We start from the raw sequence: 25,860 nt of genomic DNA, 5'->3' as shown, positions 1-25,860 counted from the left end.
ACTGATCCCCATAATTGCTGAACAGGAAAATGTCATTTGCAAACTGTAGGTTGCCAAGATCTTCGCCATTGATCCCCACTCCTAATATCGCGCAGCTTAAGAGCTTGAATACTTCTTCTAAGTATGCAGTGAATAGCATTGGTCAGATTACGTCTCCTTGTGTGACCCTCTTTCTTGATCGGTGTTTTTCCGCTTTCGTTGTGGAGAATTAAGGTAGTCGTGGATTCTTTATAAATAAATGCTAAGATCTTCACGTTTGCTGCACTCCTAAATTGCGCAATGCCTCCATAACTGCTGGGGGAAGGCGGAAAGGTCTGAAAAGAGAGAAAGAATAGAAGAGAGGAAGAAAGTAAAAGAGAGAGCATCAGTCGCGCGCACGCTAGAAGCAGCAGACCAAGTTTACAAACTCTTGCAGAAACCTGTCGACTTCAAATAGTGCAAAAATTCCTTCATTGATTTCTGGGCCAGCAACGCGCATGGCTGTGGTGCAAGAATATTGGCTTCTGAAAATGATCATGAGGCCAGCCGGTTTAATACGTTCCAGAGAGGGCGGCGCAGGATGTAATAACGAGAACAAAAGCACAGGTGCTCCACAAACAGGAGGTATCACCGATTTTGGGCATTCTGACCATTTCCTTGGCATTTTATGCGTTGCATATTGCAATCACTCAGTTCAGCCCTTGGGCGCGGCCGGGCAGCCACCATTGGGGGTATGAGCTATCATAGTGGCTCATACCCCTACACTAGAGTTTTATGCGTTGCATATTGCAATCACTCAGTTCAGCCCTTGGGCGCGGCCGGGCAGTCACCATTGACCTTTAGCGCAACCACGTGACGTGACGTCACGACAGCCGGAGGAAAAGCTGGGCCCCAACTCGCGCGCAATATGCAACGCATTCTTGGCTTAACCAAGCTAAGCCTGGCCATTTTTGTAGGTGTTCGTACACTTCATGTCGGTAAATAACTTATGCGAAGTGGCATTTTGTTGGCCTCCCCGCTGCCTGTGTATGTATATACGCCTAGCGCTATGGCACGCGATAACGTGACATTTGACCTAAGAACTACACCTCATGCCCTGTTAGAGTTATGTGTTTTTTTGCGTACTGATACTGTTTTAATACTTATTCACTTCAGGCCACAGGTGCAGCGGTTTCAGGTCAAGGAGGAGCTGGTTAAGCGTTGCCCAAGCGCTTCTTCCAGCCGCTCGTCACGCTGAAGAAACCACCGGGTACAAAGCATTCACCAGCGGGCTCCATGGCTAGTTGACGATGACAAAATAAGACGCCGCGTGCAAGTTGTTTCGGTCTTGCCTCACACGCTGCTTGTGGGTCAGGAGTCTCGAGTGGGGCGGCTGTCGCGGTGCGCAGCAGCGCCTGCCAATTTGTTTTTCGTGGCCACCGCACGATGGCGCCACAATGCATCGCAAAAGGCGGACTGCAATCGCATGCCGACGTTCTAATGATTTGACGCAACACTGCTGCACCGATTGTTGATGAGAGCAGCCTTCACTGATCAATGCCGCCTATTGCATTAGAATGGCTCACCAAACAGAGTTGATCACCATGCTATAGACATGCTGCACCTCGCCTAGTGCACGTTGTCTATCGGAACTCCTGTCTATTTTCTCTTTCTTTCCCTTTCCTATCAGTCTCACAACATGTAGGATGATCACGTGCGGGGTTGCTCGTTCATTTTTGATACTCCTCTCCCCCCTCTCTCTCTCTCCTTGTGACCAGCATTCCCATCTTTCTGTTTACGGAATGGCAAAGGCTGTTTCAGACGTGATCGCAATATATCGAAAGCGTATTTGGCATAACGTTTTTGCTTTCCATAAACACCAATAATATTACAATCCATTCCGAAACCTACGCTCTCACGTGTGGCAGGTATTTTTTTGTCAAGCCGGCGCAGTCCTAATTCTTGTCGAGAAAACCGCTGCACGGTAAGATCGAGCTCGCATTGCTAAGAACACATCACATTTATGGTTAACATCCCTGCCTTCTCTCTCTATTTTCTCCTCCTCCTCTCGCCACGGCTGTCCAGTGGCTATGACGTTGCGCTGCTGAGGTCGAAGTCGCGGGTTCGATGTCGGCAGCGGTGGTTGCATTTTGTTGAGGTCGAAATGCAATAACGATCGCGTACTTAGATTTGGGTGCACGTTAAAGAATCTCACGCGGTCAAAATGAATCTGGAGCCCTTCACTACAGCGTGCCTCGTAACACGGCGTGACTAACTACGACGGTACGTAAAACTCAATATATTTTTCATGCTTTTTAAGGTTGACCGTTTGAGATTTACGTGAACCGTTTATTCGTTGTGGTTCGTTAAACATGAACCGAAAGCTTCGGCTCTAAACAAGGTTGTAGTCGAGCATCTTATTTAGGCGTGATATCAAAGTTATTGGTCGTCTTGTTCTCGGATGACGCACCATCATTTCACATGAGTGACTTATGTAGAATGAGATGAGCGAGAGAGAAAGAGAAAACGTTTATTGAATTCCGGCTCCCTTTTCTTTCGGGTTTACTGGATATTGGGACAGTAGTACGGGGTGACAAGAACCGGAGGGTGGGGGAGGGGAGGGATGGGGGCGGAGGTACGACGTCGGTAGTGTCGTTTCTTGATTGGGGTTGGCCTGCTTACTCTGGTGCGATCGCTAAACGTATAGATTTCCAATACGCCACGTCTCCTTTGGCATACCAGAGGGGACACCAAAGGTCGACAATCTATATCCTTAGGGAACATCTTTTGCCGCCCAGCTACCGAATACGCATCGCAAATGTAACGCACTGATCAACTTGGTCTCTTCGCGAAAAAGCAATACCACACAAATCTATATCTCCAAATATTTCGGGATAAATTAGGGCATAAAATGGGCTTCAGTGAAAGCACGTGCAACATGTTGAGAAATACTAGAATTAACTAAAGTGACTTACACCGTCATTGTGCCGGTAGGAAACAGATTGCCAAGCTCATTCTATTATTATTTTCCCTTCACTTAGATTGCACATTAAACGAAAAGTTTGATTGTTGTTGAGGTTGAGCTGGGTGATTCAGGAAATGAGAAATTTAAGGCCGTAGCCTTCTCCGCATATGAGGCTCGCCGTAAGATAACGGTGTGGGAGACTCGATCGAGACGTCAGCGAGCTATGATCGCTACAATATTGACATAGTCCAGTGATGGAGGAAATGGTAGGCAGGTCAACCAGACGCACGTCCGGTTTGCTATCCTACACTACGGAGGGGGTTTAAAGGATGAAGAGAAAGAAAGCGGAGGAAGGAGGGGGAAGGAGGTACTCTCACGTGCGAACATATGTGGTTGTCCATAACTTCACTCCTACAATCGGTCACTGATGCCAGTCGATATCATGAATATATATATATATATATATATATATATATATACACACACATATGTGTGTGTGTGTGTGTTTGTGCGTATGTACGCGTGTGTGTTTGTGGACTCATGCTACAATTCGCTTCGTTCATGAAGTGTATTTCATTTCATGGCATCACTTTTGTTCAAAGCAATCCATCTGATTTTCTTATCAATGTGGCACGTCATTTCATTCGCCATTTCTTTTTTTTTTTAAGATGTCATCGTATTGATGTCTTTTCGTATCATAGACAGGATTGCCATCTATCGAATGCATACGTTGGTCCCCACCGCTGAATTGAAACCATGAGCTGTATAATAGAAGGCTGAGGCTAAGAGCACGGAAGACGACGGTTAATTGTGTAATAGGCGCAAGTTTTCATAACCAGAAACGTTTAAGCATTTTTTCATTGTTTCATCTCGCATGGAGAAATATAGCCTCAAAGCGATGGAAAAGATCATCATCCGCAGCCTTATGAGCAAGAGAAAGCTCAAACTAGAAAAAAAAAAGCGATCAATGTGCTCAAAACACATCAATAACAAACTTGACGGCTTTCAGGGACGGACACTACACTTCTATTTGCTAACACCCAATATAGTTTTATGATGAATATGAACAATTCAGGCTATTGCGCACATACAGAAACACAGCCTATCAGACACTAGGCCGAAATTCACCGCATAGCATTAATGTTACCACCTTCCACAGCAGAGCACACGATTGCAGTACGCTTCACGCACTGGCTGATTACATGCAACGTTATCTTCAGGATACTCATAAAATTGTACTCACAGGTGACTACAACCTACCCTCAATAGACTGGGCAACGCTTGATGGTGCGACTGCCGATGCGCCTGCGCAGAACCACTGCTGGAAATTGCCTTTCACTTTGGCCTCAAGCAGATTATACATTCCCCAACACGTGTAACCGAGAAAATAAGCAATATACTAGACCTCACCTTCTCAAGTGACAATATTCCCGATAACACAATCTATTGGGAAACAGTCAATGGAATTGAAGATCACAAAACAACCATATGTTTATTAACATTACACACCCGGTCGCGAGCGCGAAAGAAAAAGACTGAAATATACGACTAGACAAAAGCCGATGACGTTAGTGTTCTTGACTTCCTAGAAGAATTTTACCCTGAGTACCTTCGGTGTTTTCACGATGGAAGCATGCCAACCGATAACCCATGGGTGCTTTTCCGGGCCAATGCCGAGCACTGTATCGCAAAATTCATTCCTAAGAAAATACAGACCGTACGCAAAACGCACCCATGGATATCAAGAGAGATTATACATTTAAAACGCAGAATTGCAAGGCTCGGAAAACTTAGAAACAAAAGAACTTCTTTCTTCAATTGTAAAAGAAAAATTCGCGAACTTTCTCACGCGTTGAAGATAGCAGCGAAAACGGCTAAACAAAGGTACTTAGATGAAACCTTAAGTAACTTCATTAAAAAATCCCTTCATAAATTTTGGCACTACCTCAAATCTAGGGTTCCGAAGAAGAGCAACCTATTGCCAACAGAAGCCTTAACCAAGGCTACCCAATTTACTAAATTTTGCAATCAGTTTTCACAGTTGACAATAACACTATCCCAGACAAGGTCGCACAGACAAGTGACATAGGTGAGGTACCGGGTGAGATAAATATAACGGAAGCGGGAATTCTTTCTTTATTACTTAATCTTGGTATAAAAACATCCAGCGGCCCAGGTAACATTCCAAATACTTTTCTCAGAAGGTACGCTGAATGGGTTTCGAAACACTTATTGCTAATTTTTACAAAATCGTTGCAAACTTCTGAAGTTCCTCAAGAATAGAAAATTGCTAAATTTATTCCGATACATAAATCAGGTGATCCTACAAATCCTTCAAACTTCCGTCCTATTTCACTCACTTGAACAGTGGGGAAAATTTTTGAGCATTTAATATTAAAACACATCGTAACTTTTGTTGAAAGTCATTCATTAATTAACCCTAACCAACACGGATTTAGGAGTGGTTTGTCTACAACAACTCAATTAATAGAGACTATTCATGACCTAGCATTAACAATCCGTGAGCGTGGACAGGTAGACAATTTTTCTAGGCCTATCAAAAGCCTTTGATCGGGTATCGCATCCAAAACTAATCCATAAGCTGCAAGGGATTCTGGGTATTCTTGCAAAATGGCTAAAAGCATATTTGTCTCGACGTCAACAATTCGTTCATTCCGAAGGGCAGTCCTCAGACTACGTTCAAGTCTTGCCCGGTGTGCCTCAGGGCACAGTTTGAGCTCCCATTCTCTTCCTTCTTTTTATCAACGACGTAGCAAATGGCATTGATGCAACGGTACGCATGTTCGCAGATGACTGCATTATTTATAAAGCAATACAGACGAAGGATGATCAGGTTGTTTTGAATGACGCACTTAAAAAGATAGCGAAATGGTGTCAGGACTGGCAGATGACGCGAAATGCAGAAAAAACGCTCTGTATGATAGTCACGAGAAAGAAAGCACCACTAACCTTTCCATACCAAATTCAGCAAAGAGAACTACAAAAGGGTTTAGGAATACAAGCATTTAGGTATCATTATTTCTTCCGATCTAAAATGGAGCATACACGTTTCATACGTAGAAACAAAATCACTCTGCGCGCTTTTTTTTTCCCCTGAAACGGTCCCTCGGATACGCTTCACCCAATACCGAACTACTCGCGTACACGTCATTCATTCGCCCCGTTATAGAATAGGGCGCCATATGCTGGTTCCCATACACTAAATGTGCCATAGCGAAGTTAGAGAGCGTACAGAGAAAAGCAGCCAGACTCATTTATAATAAATGCCGTCGTCATGATTCCCCAACTGAACTTCTACGCTTAGCCGGACCCCCAACAATGAACGATCGTGCTAGATATCTCAGACTAAAATTCCCGTTCATTCTCCAGAGCAATGCTCTAAAAAATAGACAAAAACAAGTTTTAGCACACTCTAACGCTAGAATTTTAAGAACGAAGCACAATAAACAATTATCTGAGTATAGATGTCACAATGACACCTTCAGGTATTCATACTTCCCACAAGTTATGAAAGAATGGAATCTGTTACCACAAGAGGGTGTCGATTGTACGACCTTCTATTCTTTTTGGTCTAAGCTGTCTGACCATATCTTTGTTGCTACGCGATGAACTGTAGTTTTTACATTGTGTTCTATTGTCCCCAAGAATGTGCATTGTCTATATCGCTGTACGTGTGTATGAATAGGCTTGTTTTTAAACCAAAGCCAAGGCCTTTTGCAAACGATTATCGTTGAACCCTGTCTGAATTATGTATTTTTCGCTTTAATTAATGTACCCTTTCCTTCCAAAGCCTAGCAGTATGTACCAAATAATAAAATAATACAGGTATGCACTGAACAGCTCAACGTACTTTGAGATGACAAATCAGAGCCACGCCAAAAATATATAAGCACGCGTCATTCTCGGCTACCGCTTGTGGCCGCTGGCTATTCAACCGCAATAGTGAATTACAACACTTACCCGCGTCAGCTCGAGCGTCGCAGATAAACATAATTATGTTGGTGAGACTGCTACACCCCAATCGTGGAAATTTCTTAAGTCGTCATCTGCGATGGCTGTTTAGGTTTTGTGAATCGGCTTGCGCTTATGCTGTTGGCGGAAGTACTGAAGTTTGCACCTGTAGTACCCTTACACATACGCATTTTTTTCGACTACAGCGCTCGCCTTTGCAGCGGCGGGCATCGCAAGCTTGCTGATCTTACGAACAGTTTTAGATTTGTAAACACGTATTTCTTTAGCGATTCTTCTTACGCCAAAATTTGTTCGTAAGTTCGCTAAGGAGATTCCTCCCCTGAATTTCTTTTTTTCGGAATAGCCGGAGACTGCCCTGCTGCGAAATGAATAGAACATGGCTGCCCGCCGATCGCTCTGGCACAGGCAACTCGGAGATGCCAGCGAGAGTGTATTTATTTGCAGATATAACCATTTTTGCCTGGCAGTATAACGTTGTAGAGCTCTTTTAGCGCTTACAAGGCATCGTTCAACCAAATTTACTTCACTGAAGAATTGTTTTAGCTGCATTTCTAGCCTTCCGTTGCACGCCAACGCAATTTTCTACCAGACAGCAAAAGCTAAGCAAACAGTAGCGGGCCAATCGCGTACGCTGGCACCACCTATACCTCATCCTGCTACGTACTTTCACTGCGCAAGCCCGGCCCCAACGCAGTCCTATCCACGCCTGCATGCTGCTCGCTTCTGGTGAACCAACTTGATAAGATAAACCTGTCAAGCAAGGCAACGCTATCCGCTTTAATGCAAACGAAGGTGACCTCCTCCAAACGAGCAGAGCTTTTCATTGGCCTGCTCAAACGACGCAGCGAGTCTACGCCCGATGCTTGCATCGGCGCTTACGCAAATATGACGTCAGGAGATTGGCATAAGAACAGATTGGAATAGTTTCACGCTATGCGTTCCATGGGCGGGTCTCTAATCGGTTTAACAATCTCCGAAGAACGTCATGTTCGATGTAACAAAGGTTACAAAAACGCAACAGTTGCTCGATCGTCTCTTCACAGTTGCATGAATCAGATAGGTGTGTCGGACAGAGATGCCGGCTAGGGCAGGAGTACAGGTGATGCCATCTTGCATACGCTGTGCTGAACCAAAATTCGCATTGCTGTTTCTGAAACGTATAACTGCGTTCTATTTATGCACTGGCGTAAATGTTCTTACAGTTACGTGACATTCATTAATTAGATTTGTTTTCTTACAAGGAAAAGCAATTTCACGCACGAAAGTCTTTAATAAAATTTAGTTTGAACGCAGCATAACACTGTGGCCATATCGACGAAGCTATACAACACCTTCTTCTTGAGTGCCCAGGGAACGGTAATATGAGGCGTAGCCTAGAGGCTGATTTAACGTTGTTAGACTGCCGACCATTGGCTATGAAAAAAAAAAGAATATGTTACGCCCATGGTCAACAATGGCATTACAAGAAAGAGCACTTGCGGCTTTTAGAATCTTCGAGAAAAATACAAGGGCTGATACTAAGCCTTCGTAGTTGAGGCCACTATTGTATATTCTTTTTTTGTAATATAATCGTATATGTGTAGCTCACGCCTGATCTCGTTATGTGTTGTATACCTGTGTTGTTATGCAGAAATACGTAGATGCGCCAGCCGCCTCATCTGCAATACTCTCAACTTTATGTTCATGTTTTCCGACTCTTTTGTTCACTTCAGCTTCTTATAGAACTGTGTCCCTCTCTTAGTGTCCTTCTACTCTCTTCTGTGCCTTCCTTTTATGCGTGCGCAGAACTTCAAATGTTTGTGACAGTTGACTGGGTGCAGTGCTTGTCAGTATTTTTCGTGCATTTAGTTTTGCTTGCCCTGCAAAGAGGAGTAACCAGCGGCAATCTAAGGGGCCAACCTCTCTTTCAATTACATATAAAAAAAGAAACAAAACAACAACAACAACAACAACAAAGTTTCACCCCCCATGGCTGGATGTTACTTTCAACAAGCTACGTGCTCGCAGTACACTGGTGACAGCTTAGAAGTCTCTATTACGCCATGGAACGTCATTCTTTTGCCCAGGCCTTCAAGTCAGCGGGCGTGTTGTTGTGGCTGCTGCACAGGCCACATAGCCAGTGGGGTCACGTGGCCGTCTTCTTGGTGACATGCAGCCAGTACGCATCAAGAGCGTGGACCGCAAGCTTGGCCCTGAGTGTGTTCCTGCTCAAATACTACAACTCTCCTGAACTGACCACGCACGTACGGATTATGTTCTTCGTGGCGTACGGGTAAGCAAACTGAGGTGGACGCTCGGAGTGCATCCGAAGCGGATGCACACCGGCCCATATTCATGCTTTTTTTTATTTGTACACCCATTCACTTTCCAAATTGTCGACAGTAGGTGGCGCTGTAATGCAAGCATGGTTGCATACCATTTGCGTTGAATGGGAAGGGATGAGGAGCGAGGACAAAGTTCATATCAAAAAGGGACTGAAGCAGGGGTGCCCTTTAGCCCCGCTGCTGTTTATGATGTACATGGTGAGGATGGAGAGGGCGCTAGAAGGAAGTAATAGCGGGTTTAATCTTTCATACAAACAGGCGGGTATAATAGTCGAGCAGCAACTCCCAGGTTTATTTTATGCGGACGTCATTGTGTTGCTAGCTCACAAGCAAAGTGATTTGCAAAGTATGGCTAATATCTGTGGACAGGAAGGCAACAATTTAGGTTTGAAATTTAGTGTTAGAAAATCAGGTGTTATGGTATTCAAAGGAAACAGTGAACAGACAGTAGAGATACAGGGACAAGAAATACTTCGGGTAACAGAATATAAATACCTTGGTATATGGATAAACGAAGGCAATAGATATATGGAAACACAGGAAAAAATCATAACAGTAAAGGGGAAGAGAAATGCCGCCATAATGAAGCACAGAGCGCTATGGGGATACAATAGGTACGAGGTCCTCCGAGGTATGTGGAAAGATGTAATGGTTCCAGGATTTTTGGAAATGCGGTTGTTTGCTTTAAATCATGGGTACAATCAGGACTCGACGGGAACCAAAGATCAGTGGGTCGCCTCGCATTGGGCGCTCACGGGAAGACTGCAAAAGAAGCTGTGCAGGGTGATATGGGCTGGACTAGTTTTGAAGTGAGGGAAGCTCGCAGTAAAATTGAGTATGAAGAACGGCTGAGGAATATGGAAGAAAGTAAATGGGCTGGGAGAGTGTTCAGGTATCTGTACAGGAAACACATTGATTCACAGTGGAGGAAAAGAACTAGGAAGCTTACCAGCAAGTATGTGGCCTGTAGGGTAGGCACCACAGCAACAAAGAAGGTCAAGCGGAAAGTCAGACAGGCTGAAATAATCTCATGGGTCAGATTATTCATCAGACTTGGTCAGTGACCATGATTCCCTTCAATCTCATGGGTGGCTGCAATGAAAAAGAAACCTGCCATGAGTAACTACTTAAGAGGAAAAAAAAACGAAATTAGGAAAGAAACCATTTATGATAACTCAAAGGGAAGCTCATTACTTTTCGAAGCGAGATCGGGATGCCTTATAACACGCACCTATAAAGGGAGATATAAGAGGGAAGAAGAAGCATGCGCTTGCCACGGTAAAGCTAGGGAAACTGTGGAGCATGTTTCATTAGAATGTGAAGACGTCTACCCAGCGGTCGAGTTCAGCACCACTGGCCTCCTTGAAGCCCTTGGGTTTAGCGGGAGCAGTGGTAAAGCAAACATGTCCGCAATAGGCATTAGTAAACGGCGATTGGAGGACTGGTGGAGGAAAAGTCGGAAACGACAAAAGACGGAGGCGTACAAAAGCACAGTTCGCAATAGGGAATCAGAAAAATTGGACGTGGTAGTTCATAGTGTTTTTTTTTAATTGTTTAACCTAGGTAGGACATTAGGCAGTATAATAGCAAGAGCTTGGTGGCGCAATCCACCGCCCCGTTCCAAAGGGGACGTTCATAACATCCATCCATTCATCCATCCGGTGGCGCAACCCAAAGCCCCGTTCCAAAGGGGACGCTCATAACAGCCATCCATCTATCCAACCATCCGATGGGGAAGAGGAAGCGGAATGCAGCTGTAATGAAAGATTGAGCACTTTGGGGCTAGAGTAAGTATGAGGTTCTGCGTGGAAATCGGGAAGAACTAATAGTGCTAGCGCTAGTATTCGTAAAAGGCTATTCTGTGTCTTCAGTCATGGGCCTTGTTGGGGGATTACGTTAACCAAATATCGGTGGACTGAATCGCACTTGGGGGGTCCACAGTAAAACTACAAATGAGGCAGTGTAGGGTGGCATGGCTTGGGTTTTTTTTACTTTCCCGAGCACGGACTACACAAACAGAACTGTCATGCACTGCTGCACCTCTGTATTCTTGTTTCGGTGAAACAAAAAAATGACGTGAAACAACGTACCATATTTCATGCTAGCAAAACGAGAAACCGCGCACGAACGAAAAAACGCGATGCACCGGGGTAGCAGCTATGGCAGTGCGCTGCTAAACACGTGGTCCCTGGCTCGATTCCCTGCCGTGGCGGAATGCGGAAACGCGCATGCATACTGTGCATTGGGTTCACGTTAAAGATGCTCAGGTGGCCTAAATTATTCCGGATAGCCCCACTATCACGTGCCTCATAACCTGGTACGTAAAGTCCCACGATTTAATTTTAAAATATTTTTGTCTGATGTACTTCAGAAACAGAGAGAGAGAGAGAGAGAGAGAGAGAGAGAGAAATAAAACATGCCAGACTAAGGAATTAGGTCTAATTCGATCATATGCAGCATTGCAGGCGGCACAATCTTATAATGATGTGATCGCTTAGCCGCTTCCGTTTGACGTGGCTCATACCACGCACGCAGCATGTTGGTGCAGTTCACATTGCACGCATGACAGAATCTGCATAGTGTACAGCACGCAGATTCACCGCCGCGACCTTCTGACTCGGCATGCGAGTTGAGGCATATTTTAGTATGTAAATTAGGTGCTGGCGTCAGTCGCTTATTGCCCTTTCTGAATGCCAAGGGAGGAGTACCCAGAAGCTTTAACGAGCCAATATATTTCTGATCCAGTCAGGCAAAGGCGATAGACGAAATAAGACGTCCTTTGTTCAAGAAAGGAGCGCGGAAGCGAGCCGCGGGATATTAGACTTCTTCCTTCTCTTCAGATAACGGCTGCCAACAAAAGGAGGAGCGGTTCTCGTTCAATATCATGCCGCGACCCGTAAATTGCCTTCTCGAGTTCGAAGCTTCGAGAGCTGGACCGACAATACAATCGGTACGGCGCTCGACACGGAAGCTTTTTGACACCATACCGCGAATTCTCCCCAGGGTCGCGAATACAGCAGCTGAGAATGCCAAGCGCCGCTACAACGCGTTTGTGGCATGTGAAATGGCATGTGAAATGGAGGAACCATCTGTGTCGTATAAGTTTCATAGCTTGCTCTCGGTTGGCAGGTAGCCAACGACGTGGGAGCATTTTGAGATTTACCAAAATGATTCGCGGTCCATTCCACGCGCACTCCAAAAGGCGCGAGAATTCAGGGCGTTTGGTGCAGCTTCGGGCCGAACACGTGTCAGTGATTTGTGAAAGAACTGTACGTATGTTATATTATATTATATTATATATATATATATATATATATATATATATATATATATATATATATATATATATTACATTGAGCTGGAGTAGAAAATATATCCGGCCACAATAAAGCGGCCCCCGTGTACAACAAACATCCGTGAGCAAACGTATACGGACCAGGGATTCTGCAATAAAGCTGGTTTTCTCCTCTGCCTGAGAATGTAGCTTGCAGTTGAGGACGGCAAACCAAGCTAGATATTGCGAACTTTTCAATGTACTCGTCAATTTTAGCTTGTGCATGTTAGTTACGAAGGAACTCCGTTTTTCCGGTGACCCTGTGGTCCGTATAGTTTTGCTCACGGCTGTAAGTATTTCGGACGCACTTTGCATGTAGTGTATAGGTGCATATCCGGTAGGGTATATATCGTGCAATCACGCGCTGTGACTGTGGCCTAACAGCGCTGTTTCAACTCAAAGCGCTTAAAGCAGCAACCACGTTGAATGTGTTTCGTTCGTCGTATCGCTATGAACACTGGACAACATTATGTAGATGTGGCGAGGCCACACAAAAAATACGCGTGTGGGAAACATGTTCCATGTGGATGCTGCTTGATCCATTTGTCGGTACACATTGTTAACAATTTTGCCCCACTGGCGGCTAGGTGAAGTGATTACGATGAGGAAATCTGAAGAGAATCGTAGTTTCGTATCACGTGTTGCATAAAACTTAAACGGAGAGCAGCAAAAGCAGCCTTTCAAAGTGCAGGCTCATATGCGGCTACCTCACTCAGAACACTGACCGTGTGTTTTGTATTTTGCACTGTCATGCTGTCGCACACCCGTTGGCGATCAAGAGTGCCGGTCATCCTGACAGCGGCGGTTATGATCGGCGGCCGCCTTTTGTGCCGGCGCCAAATCAGTGCCGAAGTGGAAGTTCCTCTATTCTTCAATGGTGAATGCGAGGTAAGAGACAGGCGAGCAGTGTATTGCGGTAAGAATATTGAGGTACTGCAGTTTCTTTGAATTCTCAGCGATGTTACGTCGGTTATCGTGGGGTTCTGTACGCGTATAGCACATGCATGCGTTGGTCGGCGATCGGTGGGTGAATTTTCAAGCTTTTGGAGCTTCCGTTTTGCAGCGGGTTTTCCGTCACGCTGTTTTTTTGAGATCGAGATTGATGTCGTTTATGCGCAGCATAAGCCACGGATAGCAGAACTACTGCAACCGGTCTATGCAACACTTATTAGAAGCAAAATATTTCTTATAGTACACCACTGTTTAGCTTATCTTTCAGAGCAGTGGGCATACCGCACAACTGCGCGACCACACTAATGTGCTCCGGAAAACACTTCTCAACGTCCTTACCTTCTTCTTGCGATAATGCAGCGTCACCTGGCATTGCAAGAGTTGGTATAACTCTGGGCTCACATGATACATCAAATTCTCAACTGCTTCCCTCATGGTAATTTTCGGCAGCTCTTTAACTTCGCTGACTCGCGATACCTTTGCGTATCATCTCTCAGTCGGTTGATGGCACCTGCGGTGTCTGGTTAGTACATTTTCCACCTTTGGGCTCGCTGCGGCACTGTAGAACCTGTAAAGACAGATACATCATCAGGACATCTTGTCAGGCTAGTCGGCAAATTTTCGCCAACGTTGCACGTTGTGTCAAGGAACACTACACACAGGACAAGCGCAGTGCCCTCTTTATGCTTGGGTGTCGTGTTGCGTTGTAAAGAGAATTTTACCGACAACACATGCGTGCCAAATGGCCTCGCTTTACGTTTATGGAAACACGACATGAAAAGCCCGTTCATTATCAAATTTCTAGTGCACGTGAGAAAAGACTTTTGTGAAATAGTACTTTTAATCCATGCAGATTAGTTGTGATTGTGTTTGCTTGCAGCATTTCAAGCAGAAACACGCCCCCCAAATTTATTAAGCAACGTTCCAAGCTTCAATGCTGCTATATATATTCATGTAACATGCTAAGCATTGCTGGTTTCTGAATAGCCGGCTGAGAATACACAGCATCAGTTTTTTGAACTTTCGTTTATCGATGAAAATTTTGATTTAGCTTGTTAAGGATGAGGTAATTGAGCGTTTTATTTACTTTGACTTCATTTTTCTGCAGAATACCCATAAGAGCAAAACTAAGTTCCAATGGTTTTCAATAGCCACTATAGCCAATTTCCAATGGCTTCCAAATGAGCATTGGAATTTTCGCTTCAGAAGAATTTCTACTAGAAAGCGGCAAACCAGGCTTATGGAGAAGACGGCAGTGCGCGGCAAGAGCTGGGTTCGTTGTGTGGTATGCTGTAGTGCCAAGCGAGGCGCGACATTTTACGAACGTGAATTCTCGTATGCTCCGGGAAAACTATTCGGCTTTTTAGTTTAGTCTATAATCGGGATCATCGCGCACCTCAGGCGAGCGAGCGATAACGATATACTGACAAGCACGCGGCTTCTTGGCGCACGCGGAGCAAATTTCGCTGCTTATCGTCGCAGGGCAACCGGCGCCGTAGCAAACGGCGAAGAAAAGACAGCGCTCGCCGTGCTCATGGCCACTTGCGCCATCCGCTGTCGAGTTGTGTTTGTACGAAAATAACGAACTGCAGAAGCACAGATTGGCAACCATTAATAACTTGTTTTCCTTACCTTCACCAATCAGGGACCGCTCTTTCATGCACTCCAACAGTCGGCATAGCCGACCACGACAGGGTCGGCGTAGTCCCTTCGTCTGAAGGGGCTCGAGCAGAGGCCGTAGCCGTTATACATCTGCTCCCTTGTCAGCCCTGCCAGGACTCCCCATTTAGCGTCATTTCGCCATGTGTCACATATGAAAACTCGGCAAAATACCGCGTGGCGATCATTAAACAACACTTAAAAGCGAAACCATAGTTGAGAGTACGAAGATGCGACTAAAAAATTCTGCCCTTCTAGGCACAGGCTGAAGAGGGAAGCGAACCTATGTCGTCATATAGGTAACTCGAACTTCTTCTTGCAATTCAAATCGCAAATGGTGACTGCTACGTAATTGATTTTTATTTTACTTCAGCCGTGTTCATGATCCTTCAAAGCTGGTAATGTGACAACAAAATCAGGTCACCGGAATGCTCTAAAGCGTAACCAGTTTGTGCAGCAAGCATTTAAATACCTTCGGAAGATATAAATTGCAAGTTCTTTTACTCAAGAAAAAAAAATGAAAAGCAACCACTAACATATACAAAAGCGAAATTTCTGTCTGCGCGTCAGCTAGCACCAGTCGGCCAAGTAACTTCAGTTTCTTACAACACCGCAGAAAAATGCGCCGCGCCAAACTAAAAAAAAAAAAAAAAGATATTCACTTGAAAACAAGCACAGATGATCTTTCGTTTCATCCTGTAGCTGTTTTGATAAGTACAGCACTTGTTTCTTCATAACGACTGCAGAAAACGTGTGTTTACCTCACGTCCACTGAGAAACGGAAAGATTTCGCCCTTATGTTGCTCCGCGAGTTGCCACATCACACAGCCGTGCAGCAATTGCAGTCTTTCCAACGTTGCTAAAACATTCGCAGGCACAGAAAGAAAGTTTAAATTGCAGAGCATATGAAGAAACTTTGCTGGACTACAAATAAAGTTGTTACCAACCAACCAAATGAAGAAACGTGCATGCACGAGCACGGAAAGTGGCCGGAGCAGACGAAGAGAATGGCAGCCGAGATGATAAGAGCGAAAGCGCCGCCCGTTGGTGCAACAAATGAATCCACAAAATAAAGATGTAGGATGCCGAAGAAGAAAATAGCCAAAAGCACATTTTATTTCTACACATAATTGCATCACTCCACTTTATTGTTATGCAGTTTGAAAATATAGAGCCAGATATGCGAAAGTAATTGAATTTTTCTTTGGCTACCAGTGTCATGGCGACGTTTTATTGCCAATACCGAAACTCGCCCCACTGTCTATACTCTAAGAGTGCTGCATGATAAGCTGACCGGTGACCACAGTCTTGATGGGCAAAGGCTGGTCGCTACAGGCGCTTATTTTTTTATTCCGAAGTCTGTTAAGCGTTGGCGTAAGCCACGGCGAATGGAATGTTGCGCGAACATTGTATAAAGGCACATGCCTTTCTATGACTGATAGAACTGAGTTTTTTTAATGCTGCTTAGTTATGATGGACAGATCGATACGCGAAATTATTTAAATATATATTAGCAAACGCATCTAGTTCGACGTTAATTAGGGCGAAATCGCCTCTTGCGTAGTCCCGAATGACATTTTAGAGCGAAGCTGTAATTAGCTATCTGATTCGTTCGTCCATCCGCCCGTATGTCGGTCGCCTGTACGCCGAAAACTCCTCCACTGCTACGCCACGCGCATGCGCGAATCAGAGAGCGAGAGAGAGAGCTACTCAATCCATGGCGTCACCTACCTGGCCCGAAATTTCCATTAACAAGGCTGGCGTGATGTAAGCGGCGACGTTAAAATCACTGTTGTCTACTTGGGAGCATCCTTATTAGATTCTGTGGCAGTTGGGCGAGGTAACATGACGTTATGGATCGGAGTGAAAAGGCCTTGTGCTATCCAGGTGGTGTTCGATTAGCTGCGCCAGTGTTGATGTCGTTGCTATCCGTCGCAGCGAGAGCGCACGCAGCAGTTTCTCTCCGGCTCCGAAATGGGTAGGCCACACGTCATATGTACTCCTTAGGAGCAGGCAGCTTTCGATCAGCAATGCCGCGAGTAGAACCGGGAACGATCTCGTCTAATCCCTGCCGATGCTGCAGCCCGGACACAAGAGCAGGCTCATGCAGCCGAGCGCAAGCAGCAACCGCTTACCGAGGATCCGGCAGCCTACCAAGCCGTCGTTAATGAACCGTTGAGATTAACCCAGGGATAAACACCAGGGCCGCACGTTTCAGCTTCACTAGTTAACCATCTATACGGAGTGCTTGGGTGGTGATTTTTAGCGTTGGCCTGTCGCAAGCTGCAGATATCACACGCCAAATGAAGAATGCAATGATCGCTTAGCCCAGGCCAATGAGTTGGCGAATAAATAGTGACAGGTGACGTGGCACGATCCTTGTGTTTCCGCAAAAGCAGGAAACCTGGTTGACTGCAGTTGGCGCATGGCTTATAGAGCGGGATTGTTACGTGGAAGGCCCGCATTCATCAGCTGAGTCATTAAAAGAGGTAGCGGTGGGTCGGCTATTGTTTGTTATTTGAAGTACACTGGAAACCTTGTTTGTTTCCTTTGCTGAGTGTCAAGAAGTAGCAGGTGCCGCCATAAAGGCGCCAACCTCTCCTAATATTCATTTCAATAATAAAAAAAAGAGGGGAGTACACAAAGCACTGTTTATTTATAAACAGCTTTTGATACCACAAAGTGAATTCGCTACCACTAGTTTTCCCAAAGTCAAGAAGCTTTTAGTTACTTAACCCATTATGGATGGTTGGTGTCTCTCGCTATGTGTACTGAGAGGGTAACATATTGCAGGAGGGTGAGAGTAGGAAACTACAAGGAAGCGCAGCCGTGAATGTGGAGGAATCAAAACACGCAATTGAGGATCGCTTGCGATGACGTCACCTAAATAAGGTAGGGACGATGAGAGGAATGCGCGCGCCTAACGCAGAAGCGCGCCACAACGTCATCGTCAACATGTGCGCAAGGCGTGAGCCAGGTCACCCTTCAAGTATATACGCGGTTTAGCTATTCTAGCTTGGCCTCGCACCACAGCGTCATCGCCAAGACGTGCACAGGTTTTGTACTTGGCGTGCGTTTCAAACGCTCGCATATCAACGCCCCTGCGTCTTGAAGTGAACAGACATCGCGTTGCCGATTACTGCGTTGGCTTATGAACCTAAAGCCCCTTCATGCTGCTGTCGTCCTCCGCCTAGGTTAAGTCGCATCAAATGGCTCTCCTGTTGTGCTTTTCCGTCTTTTTCTCCGTCTTACGGAAACGCAAGTGCCGCCATGACGCTCCTGCCGATCTTTCCGCCGCTGTCCATGGCCGGGTGCCGCGTTCTCGGCGACTGTACAGCCGGTGGTGCGTGCATAAGCTGAATAGTGGTTGTGATTTTGCTTTGACGAAGCTCTGTCGTACTCCTAAACAACCCGAGAACACTCGGGAAACACGGATGAGTCAGGATATTGTTTTAGCGTGCGTGTTCTTGGCGAGTACACAAGCAGCTTGGAAGTTTATGACGAAAGGAAGCAGCTCGGAAACTTGCTTCTGGTAGCAGTGGAACGAACTACGCAGCGCGGTTCGTCAAAGGGTGGTGCTCTATAAAGGAGTGGCAGGACCGACACGATGGCAGGTGTACTTCATGATGGCAGGTGTACTTGTTTACTCCTTTTCATGGGACCGCCTGTCACCCGCTAACGACTTGAGGCTGTCGCTCAGCGCAAGACGCGCCAGCACCATTTCGAACTTTGAGTGTCATCGTCGATTCTATCTGTTCTCCATGTTCTCTCCTAACCTCGTGTAATCAGATTATACATGCACCACGCGAATAGTGTTGTAGATGGTTGTATACCTTCTCGAAGGGACGCGGGAAGCAGCGATTACGCTGGAAGCTTCGACGTGCCGTGCAGAAAAGCCGACGCGCTTGACCCCCCGATCAGATCTTTTCAGTTCAATTTATTATTTCTTTTTGCATCACCGAAAATATACACAAAAACTGTCTGGACTCACAGCCAGAAGCGAGTAAGGGGTATAGTAAAAAAAAGTTGTGTTAGTGCCAGTAAGAAAATTGTTTTACAAAGGTAGATTGGCATATTAAGGAAACGCAATTACAAATGGATACATAGTATCGTAGCTTTAACACGTGATTTGGTAATGTACGAAAGCGAGCAAAGTAACAACACCCGTAAGGAAAACTGACTGCATAAAAGTTATGCAAATTTAGAATTATCATATCAGGCTAATGTTGTCGACGAACACGGGTCCCCCTTATTTGTCACATTGACAGTGTGCATATTGTTAGAAAAACATCAATCTATTGAACTATTACGCAAAAAACACTTCCTAATGACAGACGGAAAATGAGAAGCCTCTTTTATATGAAGCGGAAGCTAATTAAAAAGTTTGCCGCCGAGAAGCTGTATTAGCCGTTCTCCATATACATTCTTTCCTTTGGGGTAAGGTAAATTTCTAGATACAACTCTTCTTGTGATGCAAACAGAGGAGAGAAATATGGGCACATGAAATTGAAGTTTATCATCTTTAATAGAGGCTATGACAAAAACTGTTTTTAATTGTCGAAAGGAGTGAAATGTCAGTATCTTTAAGTCATCAAATAGTGGCTTACTCGGATGGTCATGCCCAGATTTAGTAATTAGTGTGAGCGCTCGTTTTTGCAATTTTATTCCGGGACAGAGACATGTCTTGTACGTACAAAAGCAAGGATTCGACACAGTAGGGCAGAACATTGCGCATGATTGCAAAATACAAGGTGCGCAATACAACGACATGAAAGTAATTTCGAGCTTGTAAAAGAACAAGACATCCAGATGCCAGTTTCGCACGTACGTAATTAATCTGGTCCTGCAATGTAAATACCAGTCCAACGACACTCCGACATACCTGAAGACCGGTGTGCACCCAAGTGAACAGAAATAATTTGAATACAAAATTCATAATATAAATTTCATCTGCGTGAGTGGAATATTGTGTACTTTGTTCTATTTGCACTTATAGTTAATTTGTTAGCTGAGCACCATTCTGATATGCGTTTTTATTATGAATTAGTCTTGTTTTCAAGCTAAATGGGCTTATCAACCATTATTACTATTGCTGTGTCATCTGCGTATATGAGTACCTCAGATGACACGAAAGTATTGGGAAGGTCACTTACGCAAAGAGAAACTAGAATCAGACTGACAACTGAACCTTGAGATACACCTATGCATTGAGATTGCTTAGAAGACGGTGCGTCAAAAAATGGTTTCCCGCTTTCCCACGGAAACCATACTGCTGCAATCTCAACAAAATAATACGCCTTTTTTGAGTAATTTGTATCTTGCATATTGTGACAATCGAATTGAATGGATGGATGGATGCAGAACTTTAATAAGGTCCAGAGGTACGCGACTCAGCGCGCTGCGGGCCGCTCCTACGTTGGGACAGTCAGGCCTTGCCCGACCGCCGCATCGTGGGCCCTCTGGACAGCCCATAGTTGCGCCCCGGCATCGGGGCTCTTGATAGCGGAGAGCCACTTGTCTTCATTGATTCGTTCTGTGCCTCGTAACGAGGGGCAACGCCAGAGCATAGGGTCTAGGCTAGCGATGTCATTGCAGTGCCTGCAAGAACTAGTGGCATAGGTGTCGGGATAAATTTTGTGAAATAAAGCCGGGTTGGGATATGAGCCTGTTTGCAATAATCTGAGGGTCAATGCCTGCGCTCTGTTTAACTTCTTGTGTGGAAGGGGAAAGTCTCTCCTGCCGAGATAAAAGTGCTGCGCAATTTCGTTGTATGTGGTCGGTTGATCTCTGTTCTCCACCACTGCGGGCCGGCGTTGGAGTTCTCCATGGTCGCGGAAAGCGAGACCTCGCGCCTTGGAGTGGGCCAGCTCGTTGAGGTTTGTGGGGCCTCCCATGATGGCTCCCATGTGAGCGGGGAACCACGTGAGAGTGTGGGTGGCGATGCTTTTGCCGTCGAGGATGCGAAAGGCTTCCTTACACACGGCGCCAACGCTGAAGGCGCGGATGGCTGCCCTGGAGTCGCTAAAGATATTGGCATGTCCGTCGTCCAGGAGGGCCAAGGCAATGGCCACTTGCTCGGCCGCATGCGACGACGTGCTTCGTACCGAAGCGGCGTTAACGGTCGAACCCCTGTGGTTGATTGACACTACCGCGAAATTGTTGCTGTTGTAATACTGGGCCGCGTCAACGAAGCAGCAGCCGCCAGGCAGTTCTGTTGCGCGGCGTAGGAGCGCCACCGCTCTGGCCTTCCTTCTTTGTACGTTGCGCTGGGGGTGCATATTGCGCGGGGCGGGCGATATGATGATGTTATCTTTCTGCTCTTTTGGAAGGCCCTGGTAGGCGTTTTCGACAGTGGCCGGGGGGACGCCCATCTCAGTTAGGAGTCGTCTGCCCGCCCTGGTGCCGGAGAGCCTGAGAATCGAATTGAAGCACGCATTCAGAAAATCTCAGTGGTAAAGGTTTTTCGATATGTCGATGATTATCTTGTTATCATGCATGATGCTAGAGAGGGCACGAAAAACCTTAAGGTTAGACATGTGCTGGACAAGTTTAAAGCCAGTTGCGGCGGGCTGAAGCTGACGCATGAACTTCCATTGAACGGGGAGCTGCAGTTTCTGGACTTGTGCTTAGTTCTTGGAAATGATGTTGTGTGCTGGTGATATCAGCCAAGATCAAAAAAGGGTGTGTTGTATTATGATTAGGCCCACTCAAAACTTGTTAAGAGAGGGCATTGCATTGAATTGTATTAGATCCGCGCTCGAACAGTCATGTGAACACCAACAAGCTCTGAGCGTGAATAGCCAAGTTTTGAAGCTCCAGCAAGCGGGTTTTCCAAATGAAACCATCGCTTCTGTTGTTGAACGCCTTATTGACGAAGTAAGGTCAGATGCACGAAGCAGGTGACCTGAGAAAGAACGGCCAAGTCAGCTTGCGGTGGTTCCTTATTTGCACAACCTCTCCCATCGCTTGAAGAAAGTGGCTGGAAAGTGCGGCGTTCCCATAGTCTTCTCCGTCCCTGAGAAACTGGCGCGTAATTGCCGCGCAGTGAGCCGTGCACGCACTTCGCAAAAGTGCGCAAAAAAAGCATGTTGCGCCTCTTGTAAGCTGCCAGAAGGAGGTGGTAAACCGAATTCTGCTCTCTTGTGGCAAATGTTAAGTCGGCCGGACTGGTCGGTGTGTTAATGGCCGTTTGAGAGAGCATCGAGCAGACGTGCAGGCTTTCGTAGCGGGGGGAAGGGGTGTGGTCTGATCATTGCAAAAGGTGCCCGTGTACTCCAGTGTACAGAGACACTGGTATACTCGGAAGTTTCAAGGCTAAAAAGGAGAGGAAATAGATTGAGGCATATTGTATAAAGAAAGAAGGAGACGGTTGCATTATCACCGCGTAGCTTAATTTATCGCGAAAAGAAGAGATATATTTGCAGAATAAGTATCGAAGCATGCGGATATGAAGACTGTAGAAAGTGTTATAGCGTCGTTAGAAATGTGTCTTTAATCTTGTGCAGATCAGGACTTTCAGTAGTGAAGTCAGACATGATGATCTGCCTTGTGCTGAAAAAGTGCGCTGTGGAAATATCATTTCTAATGTCTGTGCGCAGCAACTGCTGCTCGCGTAATTTTTACGCAGTAAAGCTCAGTTGAAGTTCCGCGACTCACCTGTGTGCATTATTTATGTGTCCTGTCCTCAAAACGCGCCGTTATAACCATGTTCCATCGTGCCCGCAACCAACTCGCCCATCTAAGTCTGCTAAACACTTTAGAATTCACGGTTTCTCGCATGAGGATCTTGCCATCCGAAACCTAGGTAAACTTCCACTGTTTCTCACGCCTGAAGTGACTGGCGTTGTGAAGTAAGACTTTGTTTTCCAGGCAAAGGTGTTCATTTATATATATTGGGTCATATCCTTCAAGTCCAATCATCGAGCTACTGAGTCATCTTCTCTTAGCAGCCTGCAGAAGCATATCCTATGTGCTTCTGGAGGCAAACTTTACAAGGATGCTAGGAGTTCCTGTACTCTTATTCGGCACTCTGTGTATAGCATTGATCTCATCAGCTGTGAAATCCAAGTTTAGGTAAGTCACAACCTTGGCGATTACCTGGTACAAGTTTTCTACTTCTGTTTTGGCACCCCTTTATTCTCAAGATTGTTTTTCCTATGCTATAGTTCTTTGAGTTGCAATTATTCTCCTTAAGCTGCTTTGCAAGCCTCTGAATCTCTCGTTGGTATTCAACATTCTGCCTTTTGATTACCGTCAGCTCTTTCCTTAATTGAAGTTGGGGCTTTATCGCTCAAAGCTCTCACTAGCTCTGTCAGAGCCTCAGACTTGTCGGCCGCCATTGTTCAAACTTGACGCAAGACAGAAAGCCACAAAAAGATGCAAAAGCAAAAATAACAGCTAATGCAGGATGCTACAAATAAAATACCCGATTCGGACCAGACCGGCGGCCAGAAATAGGACGATTATTCCAACTAAAATAAATTTGTAAAAACCCACCTGCAGTATGTAGAAGTGGCTGTTAGCAGGCGCTGAATCACGGCTGCAAGATCCACTCTGATGAATGAAAACCAATGCTCCTTGATCATATAAGCGATGTGGACGCCCCCAGATGATCTTGCACTGACGAAAGCATCACGTGGTGTCTCGTTCTACAGGTGTTGATGCAGCCGATGATCGTTGTCCACAGTGCTATCTTCCGCAGTGCCCACAGCCAACATTTATCGTGGAGCGTCCAATAATCCCAGTTTGTGCTTGTACTTTCAGTATGCAGAAGTGGCGGTTAGCAGGCGATGAATCACGGCTGCCAGATCCGTTCCGATCTGGCAGCCGACGATCGACGGCAGTACCCGGCGCATTCGTTGTGCTCGAGGGTCACTTGTTTTCCTGGGCACAAGTTGGCCCAGCACAGAGCTAGCTTACGTCATCTGTAGTTGCGCAAATGCCTTTCTTTCCCCTTCGCTTCAAAGTTACAATATGGGCGCATAAGGTGTGCCGTGGAACACGGGATCACATGGAGATATGACATGGTGACACAAGAATACTATAGTCAACTTTCACAACTATCTACGATGGTTCCTGCTACATTTTTGAAGTGTCTCAAAGGACTTCGTTCACCGGCGCATTCAGCTTTTCTCAGAGACCGTGTTCATGGCCATGACTAAGTATTTGCTTCCTTTTTACTTGCGGCGTCAGTGCTTGTATATGTGGCCTGGGCAGGATTCAGCGACGAGCGACCCTCTCTTGGAGTCGCGTTGCTCTTGACTACATCGTAAATAGGCTGGAAAACAGCAGGCGATGCCTACGTCTAAAATCTGTCAGAAACTTTTTCCTCGGGGCTCGAGATTAAAACATTAAAGATGCTGGTATCAAGTCGCTGCCGCTGTGACCGTGTGCCTGTGGCTCCTGTAGGAATGCAATAATGCACGCGTTGTGAGGTTTAAGTGCCGCGGAAGCGCGACAGGCAGGTGAAAATTATTGCCGAGCACATTGTGATTGCGTTGTTAGCGCAGGTTCAGGACGTTTAAATCTCGACAGCGATAATTCACTTGAGTATGCCGTTGCCGTGGCGGCATACACGAGACAATCAACAATGCTAATGAGAAAAGGAAAAGAGAAATATGGTAGAAACAATCAATCGCAATTGTAAAAGACAATTATTTTCCTTCAAGTCCGCCGATATTCCGCTGATCGGCAAAGGAGGACGCAAGCTAGGACAAGCGAACCACAAATCACAAATTTTACTCGAGGAGAAATCACCTGAGCCAACCGGAACAAAGGCAAAAAAACTTCGCGTTCATAAAAGAATTGCGCACTTTATGGCGCATGTTTTTAACTGTCTGAAAATTTAGGCACAGTATCCTATTTCGTTGCAAGATTACGTAAAGAACACACTCAGACACCGGCACAAAAGTAACGCTAGCGCAAACGGCTCTATATAAGCTCATTATTTATATACATCGCACGTCTCATCTCTCAGCTTTTGTGGTCAGAGACCAAACAATTTATTGCAGGATAAGAGTGGCGAACAATAGGGAACGCTTAAAAAGTACCCCTCGAAACTTCTTCGCACCTTCTTCGTTTGTCGGAAAGACAAACACTGTCTATCACATTGCGACGCCTGGACGATCGGCTATTGCCCGTGCAGGCGATACTCGAAGACCGTACCCCCCTGCTCATCGGCCTACAAAGCTCGGCCCACAAACATCGGCCCACAAGGGCGACTGGTCTGTGTAAACACCTTCGAATCGATGAGGCCCTCCGCGCGCGTGAGCGAGCTCACCGCGTCTCCCCCCACTTCTCTCTCTATATCATCTTTCTATTCCCCCTTTCCCGTGCATCAGTGTAGGGTAGGCAACCAGACGCATTTCCGGTTTAAATCCCTGCCTTTTCACTTTCTTTCTCCCTCCCCTCCCCCTCCTCTTTCTTCGTTTGTCTTCCCCGAGCTGGCCTTAATACCGTTCGTTCGCTGCTTACGTGCTCGATTGTGTGAGGAGTGTGCTCACTTCGTTTATTGCACGACTGTACTACTCGTTTCGCTGTATTCTTGCAAAGTCGTCGTTTTGTTTACGTCTCCTCTCAGCCATAAGCGTTCCTTCAAAGCTGCAATCACTCAGCCACGCGCCTGTTCTTTTCATGTGATCGCATTTCCCTTGCGCGAAGGCGATATCGCGCGTATA

At 45.8% G+C, this 25,860-nt stretch overlaps 1 protein-coding gene across 1 annotated transcript in view; it reads left to right on the top strand.

The window, feature by feature from the left end:
• The window catches only part of LOC126541003 (lysosomal cholesterol signaling protein-like), a 196,919-nt gene that overhangs the window by 156,934 nt on the left and 14,125 nt on the right, over positions 1–25,860 (top strand). Inside the window, exons 10-11 of the mRNA XM_050187814.3 lie at positions 8,983–9,188; positions 13,354–13,462. Coding sequence (XP_050043771.2) covers positions 8,983–9,188; positions 13,354–13,462 — 315 coding nt within the window. The remainder of the gene's footprint in view (positions 1–8,982; positions 9,189–13,353; positions 13,463–25,860) is intronic.

Source organism: Dermacentor andersoni, chromosome 2 (genome assembly GCF_023375885.2).
Source record: "Dermacentor andersoni chromosome 2, qqDerAnde1_hic_scaffold, whole genome shotgun sequence".
Classification (NCBI taxonomy): domain Eukaryota; kingdom Metazoa; phylum Arthropoda; class Arachnida; order Ixodida; family Ixodidae; genus Dermacentor; species Dermacentor andersoni.
The sequence above is the reverse complement of the archived record's forward strand: the minus strand, read 5'-3'. Positions and strand labels throughout refer to the sequence as shown.